The sequence below is a fragment of the Erythranthe guttata genome, chromosome 1 (genome assembly GCF_056151865.1).
Source record: "Erythranthe guttata isolate IM_541 chromosome 1, IM_541, whole genome shotgun sequence".
Classification (NCBI taxonomy): Eukaryota; Viridiplantae; Streptophyta; class Magnoliopsida; order Lamiales; family Phrymaceae; genus Erythranthe; species Erythranthe guttata.
Genome location: NC_142533.1, coordinates 7,844,130 through 7,851,988, shown reverse-complemented (window position 1 = coordinate 7,851,988; position 7,859 = coordinate 7,844,130). Strand labels below are relative to the sequence as shown.

Below are 7,859 nucleotides of genomic sequence, written 5' to 3'. Positions count from 1 at the left end.
GAATGGAGAAATTAATAGTTATGATTTGGAAAAATTAATCGTATTGACTTCTTCTTTTGTGGTGAATCGCCGACTAAGTATCGATGTTACAAAACATAAGACAGTTTATTTTAAATAGTGTGTTCGCTTAGGAAATTTCATTAGAGCTTCAACAAGTTTATCATAGTTTATATATTTATTTGTTTTAGTTGTGTATCCCTTTTCTTCGGTATTCATGTTGAAGTCGTTGCTCCTTTGACAGAGTTTGTGTACAATGATTAAATAAATTCTTTAATTGTATTTGTGACTTCTAAAAATAAAATATTTATAATTTGTACATTAATTGATTTATTAATTATTTACCACATCGTCCACAAAATTCTTCTTTTATTCATAGTTTGATTGGTTATTTTGTACTGCATTTGAAGATTTCCATTTACTATCCACAAAATTCGACTTTTTAATTATTATTTTCACTCATATCATTGCGTAATAGATAAATCTTGAAAATATTGACAATTTACACATTAATCTGCAATCAATCGATCAATCCGTTCATTGGTCCACATTAATTACATATTTATATTAATACCAATAATAATATAATCTTCTAATTTATTTAAACCTAAAAGATATTGTTACCTTAACCACATCATAAATCCTATAAACACTCCCTCCATTGTTACACTTATTCGTTTGCTTTTTCATTATGACGTCCTTATATTTGTTTCAATGTTTTGTGGTTTGTAAATATTATGATACTTCATTTCCATTATTGTAATACACTGTTATTTGTTCTTATATTTTATTTTCATGTTATTCTTGATATTTTTTTTCCATGGTTTTTGTTTGTTATTTTTTATAAAGTCGTTCTTGATGTTCATTGTCCATTGTTGATAACTATGTATATCTTTTCCATTTTTTCTGTTTTTTTTGCGTACCATACTACACTTAATATGTTGACCCTACTGCAATCTTGCCTTAATATAGTTAAATTGTGCATAATTATGAAATAAATTGATAATATCCTCTAATCATGCACAATTAATACATATTATATGGAAATTTATATTCATGGTTATGGAATAATTAAGGAAAATTATATGAAAATTTGTATACGTAAGCTTTATAAGAAAAAAAGTGCAATTATGTTATATATGTGACTATACTATAATTATTCGATTCCAAAATTTCATAAACGAGATTTTATAATTATGGTAAAATGATAATTTATATTTTTTAAATGATTGTTTATTTAATTATTTTTATTATTTTGACAAACCCAAACCCACTTATTGGGATAAATTATTTATACAATATATGTTTTCCTACTAAATTTAGACAAAATATAATAGATAATTTTTTTTATACCAGTAAAATAATTTTTTTCATTTTTTAAGTTATATTTTGGTGAATTATGTCTGTTGAAATACTTAAATTGTTTCGAAAAACATAAAAAATATTTAAATATGGATAAATAATTTTTAAAATATATATACCGTTAGCACCACGGGATACAAGATTTAAAAAATTGGGTGAACGGCATTTGATAATGGTAAAATTAATAAGTTTCATTTTTTTCAAAGTTATGTTTTGGTGACTTATGTGCTTTGAATTATTTTAATATCTTACACGACGAACTTAAGCTCATTTAAATTACGAAAAATAATTTTTTAAATTTATATTTCATTAACACTACTATATACAATATTTAGTAATGAAAAATAGTAACTGTCATCTTTTTATTTATTGTTTGGTGAATTATATGGTTTGAACTTTGAACTATTTGAGTTTATTTAAAAGAAATTGTTTTGTCAACATTTATTTAAAAAAACTTAATGCATATAAATTCTGATATATAATTTATAAGATACCCATTTTGTTACCACCACCAAATAAAATATTTAATAATGGATAAATAAAATTTTATAATGGTAAATTATTTTTTGTGTTAGTTATTATTTGGTGAATTATGTATTGGCCTATTTTAATTATTTTAACTAATCACAAACTCATTTAAATTTGGATAAATAGTTTTATTTCTTTTTGAGGAAATTCGGTAAATAATTTTTAAAATACTTATTTCTTTACCACCATGAGATAAGAGATTTAAAAATTGGTAAAGGATATTTTTATAATGGTAAATTAATAATTTTTTATTGTAATTTATTGTTTGGTTACTATTTTAATATTCCGACACACATCTAAATAATTTTTAGAATATATATTTCGTTACAAGAACTAGAGTTAAATATTTAAGAAAATGGTAACAAAAAATTTTGAAATCTAAAATATTATTTTTTTAAGCTACAGTTTGGGGAATTATGTGTGTTGAATTAATTATTTTGATAAACCTAAATCCGTTTAAATTGGGATAAATAGATTTTAAAAAATTAATTCCGTTACTACAACTAGACAAAAGGTTCAAATCTGGGTAAATAAAATTTTATATATTACTAGTTCTTCACCCGTGCGTTGCACGGTTGTCAGCCATAAAAGTGAATAAAATATCTATATGTTATCTACATAACAACAATAAAAATAATTGAAGCATTGAGAAACGGAAAGTAAAAAGGAAAAAAAAGGATTCATCTCAAATTTAACCTAATAACATTCGAAATAAAACTGAGTCGTAGTAAATCAAAACGCTAAGCTTAAAACTTAAGTTTACTCAACAACGAATGACATAATAAAAAAAAAAGTTTAATAAACTAATTTACGGAAGCAATCTACTGCACCATGTGACTCTGCATCAAAATCAATAACTTGACAATGCGAACGACAATTCTGAACTGGAGCAATATGTTTTAAATAACCTGCAAAATTTCATTCACCAAGGCCAATCAGCATTGTACTATTAATTCTAAAATAAGTACAACTTAAAAAAAATGATATGTTAATAAGAGTTACATACCACTACCTCCGCATAACGATATTTTGAACACAATAGGAATCATACCACATCTGATAGATTTGGACGTGCATTAGATGAAAGATTTGTAAATAAACAACAAAGTACATGTAAATTGATTTACTAATATTGAAAATAGTTAGTAGGTACCTTCAAATACGTTGGAAGACCTCTTTGTAAACAACATTGTTAGTAATGTTGCACAGTTCACCAGATTCAGACTTGATCAATATCTTGATGCCACTCTTACTTTTTACCCTTGAGAGAGCCACGTATAACTGACCATGACTAAATACGGGTCTAGGTAGGTACAAACCAACATGTGAGAGTGTTTGACCTTGACTTTTGTTGATCGTCATGGCAAACGATCAATCACGGGAAACTGTCGCCTCTGGAACTTAATAGGCAGAGAAGAATTCGACGGGATTAAAGTCATTCGAGGAATGAAGACCATACCTCCAGCATTCTTACCAGTCAGAATCTTGCAATTAATAACGTGAGCCCCCATTTGTTGGACTTGAAGCCTCGTCCCGTTGCACAATCCTCTAGCTTGGTCAATATTCCTGATGAGCATAACGGGAACGCCCCTCTTGAATTTCAACTCGTGGGCAGGAAGTCCAGAGCACGATATGTTGTTGAGGAATTCAGTGGAATAAATTTCGACGTCTGCTTCAGAAGTTGCTTCATCTTTGCATACACTATCTGAGCTCAAATACACCTTCTCTTCTCCTGGCAGGAGCGACAACAAATAGTCGTTAACAAATCCAACACATTCATTAGTCGGTGCAAGGATTGCCCTACCCTGAAAGAAGTTTGGATCGTAGATGTGATCCAACATGTCTGGGTAAACAAACTGGATAAACTCCTCAAAGGCACTGTCAGAATCACGGATGAGCATTTCATCGGGAATTTTGATTGTGGCCTCACCGTCGTTTGTCTCTCCAGCTTCTCCGTTACCAATGCTCAAGATCCAATCGCCGAATTCTCTCATCTCTTGCACTCCAGCGGGTGAATCAGATGCCTGAAGCCTCATGTTCCTGTGCAATCTTAGAACCTTACAGTGACTCCACAATGGTGAAGAATTGATTGTGGCATGAACGATGTCCTGCCTGGATGCTTTAAGGACAACGGGTAATATTTGACTGAAGTCCCCTCCAAGGACAACAACCTTTCCACCGAAAGGTTCTTCGCAATGCATGATAGATTGCAATGTCTTACTCAATGCTTCAAAGCAGTATCTGTGCATCATAGGCGCCTCGTCCCATATGATAAGTTTTGCTCTAATCAGCAACTCAGCTTGGGGACTCTGTTGTGTAATCCTGCAAGTTGAGTTCTCATGTACAATGATGGGGAGTCCAAACCTAGAATGTGCGGTTCTACCCCCTGGAAGCAAATGAGATGCAATTCCACTCGAAGCAACGTTGATAACAATCTCACCCCTTGAACGTACAGCAGCAGATAAGATACTCCATATGAAAGTCTTTCCTGTGCCACCATGACCGTACAAAAAGTACATTCCACCCTTGTCGTTTGATACAACGCTCATAATTGTGTCGAAAACTTGTTTCTGCTCGAGAGTGATGGAAGAGAGATTTTTCTGAAGTTCCGCACGCATGGCGACTGGGTCATAATCCAACTCGTCGAGCACCAACCTATTTCCCAACTCTTCTATCGACGATATATCCGGAAATGGCATAGGCGCATAATCACGCAAAGTTTTTCCATTGCTCTGCATGTATCTCTCTATCTCAATAAGGGTATAATTCTTCAAAGTATCATCCGATAACTTTAACTCTGCAAGAATCAAGAACCCCATTTAGTAACATATTATTAGAATAACGAAATTATTTGAATTTATTTAACATTTATATGAAACGTTAGTTGGTACAATATAGATAAATACATAAGTACTACCTGAATTGTTGCGACGCTTTCCTTGTTGATATTCAATGCCCTCCGCCAACTCGGACCAACAACTATTCCACACATGCTCGGGTCTGCTCAAACTATCGAGACCAATGTAGCACCTTAAACAGATCGAAAATATCGAGACCAATGTAGCACCTTAAAATGAAATAGAAAAAACAAAAAAATGTCGTAATAAACGAAACGATTCGAATGTGATAGAACCAAATGGAATGTGTGCAATATTTTTAATACTGAGAGAATTTTGTCGGCCGTCCAGTAAACGAATTAGGCAGTATCATACGACCTTGTAACGGCAAAACATTCGCCTCTCCGTTCAAAACCGTGTATGACAATCCCTTACAATTCGCAAATACCAATTCTTTGTTATGCAAACCATCGTCTGTCAATCGGGACGATTCAATCATATTAAAAGTATAAGCGAGGTACATGTCTTTCCTAAACCCATCGAACGTAGCTTTCGAGAGGATATTCATCTGAAAAATATAATAAAATTTAAATATTAATTAGTAAGAAAAACAAAATAAAACATATTGGTAAAATCATGAGATAAAGATAATTCATTCATGTATTTATACGAACCTATATGATTCTTTCATAAAATAATTAAAAGTATAAACACAAAATTTGAGCATATAATATATTGAAATTATAATTACGAAATTTTAAAGATAATACAATATTATAAAATTAAAAATGAAAGAAAAATCATCAATACAAAATAACGAAAGAACTAAATAACAACATTTGCAAAAAATCAAGAAAACCTAATACCAAAAAGGAGCCGATTTTATCAAAACAAAATGCACATTAACCATACGTTTTTTATCGAATGAAAAATGATGGTGCAACAAAGTGAATCGGTAGGGGGTTTATATATCTATATATGATCAATGAAAAAAGAAACAATCCATTACATTTGGTAATAATATAAAAAACAATAATGAATAATTAATATGTGATACGCAAGATTCTATATTATATATATATATATATATATATATATATATATATATATATATATATATATATATATATATATATATATATATATATATATATATATATATATATATATATATATATATATATATATATATATATATATATATATATATATATATAATATGTGGGTAATACGCAAGAAAACCTAATTTGATATATATAATATGTGGGTAATACAGATTTTTCTAATTTAATATTGAAATAAGCGAGGTATATATATCATGGCCCATTATACACACGCATGATTCTATTTTATGTATTGATATCTATAAATATATATATATATCTCATACGATTTACTTTTTTATATGATAAATGTAAAATTATGATTTGATTGGTAATTTCTATATATGCAAATTAATGACATATACAATTATACAAATGATGACATGTTTTTTCTTAATTTTCTTAACCAATCAAATGGACACATGGGATGAAATTAAAGACATGTCATCATTTGAAATTGACAAATGTCAATCAATTAGGCATGCAATTCAACTTTTATATATTATATAGATGATGAAATAGTAATTATCATTTTTTATGTTATTGTATGGTGAATTATGTGAGTTGTACTATTTTAATTATTTTGACAATATTAAAACTCATTTAAATTGAGATAAATAATATTTCAAATTTTTATAATGTTGCAATCACTAGATACAAGATTTCAAGAAAAAGGTAAACGATATTTCATAAAGGGGAAATAACAATTTTTATTTTTTAAATTATTGGTTTGGTGAATTATTTACATTGAACTATTTTTATCTAATAGACTAATCTGAGATAGTTAAGTTTCAAAATTTATATTTCATTACCACAACTAGATATGAGACTGAAAAAATGGGTAGACAAAATATAGTAATTGCCAAATCATAATTTTTACAATTTATTATTTGGGGAATTATATGGGTTGAACTATTTTAGTGTCTTTAACTAACTAAACCCATCTAAATTTAAATAAATAATTTTTATAATACATATTGTGTAAGATGAAAGCTTTTAAACAAATGTGTGGACAAATTTATTTCATGCTAAAATAACAAATTTTGTAAGTTATTGTTAGGTGAATTATTTGTATTGAACTATTTCAATTACTTTGACTATTCTAAACTTATTTAAATTTCGGTAAATAATTTTTAAAATATTTATTTTGTTACCATTAGAAGATACAATATTTGAAGAATGGGTGAATGATTTTTTTATTATGGTCGAAATGATAATTTTATTTTTTTAAGTTATTTGTTTGTGAATTATGTGTATTTTATTATTTTATTTTCCAAAAAAAATAAACCCACTTAAATTGGGATAGACACATTAAAAAATCATATATTATTTTTATTTGTAAACTTATTGTTTGGTAAATTACATGCGTTGAACTATTTTAATTACTTTTACTAATTAAACTCATTTAAATCTAGGTAATAAATTCTAGGGGTAATATGCGAGGAGCCCCTCAAACGAAACTTAATTTGAATTAAATGACAAGTTCAAATCAAATCTTTTAATTAAATCCTTAGTTTGTAATAATATATGAGCCACATCCTTATTTTTTTTTATTATTCCCATCTTGCCCTTATGCCCTAAATTATATAACTTATATATTCACGTTTCTTTAATTCAGATTTATTTTTCTTCTTTTTATTTTTTATCTCTCACGTTCTCTCTGCCTCTCCATCTCCTCTCTCACGTTCTCTCTCCCTCTCCATCTTCTCTCTCACGTTCTCCCTCTCTATCGTTTTTTTCTCTTTAGATCTCTCTTTTTCTCCAGTAGAAGCACGAATCGAAGGCCGTCGCTGGCGGTGGCAGGAGAGGAACTAGCAATGGTGGTGGAGGCGCGATGGCAAGGGCTGTGCGGCGGTGGGTGGACCGGGGTCGTGGTGGAGGCGGGGGCTGCAGGGGCTGTGCGGCGTTGGGTGGGCCGGGGTCGTGGTGGAGGCGGGGGTTGTAGGAACTGTGCGACGGAGGTTTGCAGGGGCTGTGCGGCGTCGGTGTTGGGGTGGATCTAGGGTTAGTGGGGGCGGATTTAGGGTTTGGT

The 7,859-nt window shown here is 29.9% G+C and overlaps 1 protein-coding gene across 1 annotated transcript; it reads right to left on the bottom strand.

Moving 5' to 3' along the window:
- Positions 1 to 3,245: 3,245 nt before the first annotated feature.
- LOC148772754 (uncharacterized) lies at positions 3,246 to 5,292 on the bottom strand. The gene is made up of 3 exons (XM_088815266.1): positions 5,103 to 5,292; positions 4,805 to 4,954; positions 3,246 to 4,684 (listed from the first exon to the last, which is right to left on the bottom strand). The coding sequence occupies exons 1-3, from the start codon at positions 5,290 to 5,292 to the stop codon at positions 3,246 to 3,248; spliced, it is 1,779 nt and encodes a 592-aa protein (XP_088671392.1).
- Between the last annotated feature and the right edge of the window lie 2,567 nt (positions 5,293 to 7,859).

What these genes read in the sequence shown, in the direction of transcription:
- LOC148772754 (XM_088815266.1), bottom strand. Translation starts at nt 5,292, where the DNA reads ATGAATATCCTCTCGAAAGCTACGTTCGATGGGTTTAGGAAAGACATG. An exon ending in GAATGTTTTGCCGTTACAAG is followed by an intron (nt 4,955 to 5,102) that starts GTCGTATGATAC and finishes TTTCATTTTAAG; the next exon opens with GTGCTACATTGGTCTCGATA. An exon ending in AAAGCGTCGCAACAATTCAG is followed by an intron (nt 4,685 to 4,804) that starts GTAGTACTTATG and finishes TGATTCTTGCAG; the next exon opens with AGTTAAAGTTATCGGATGAT.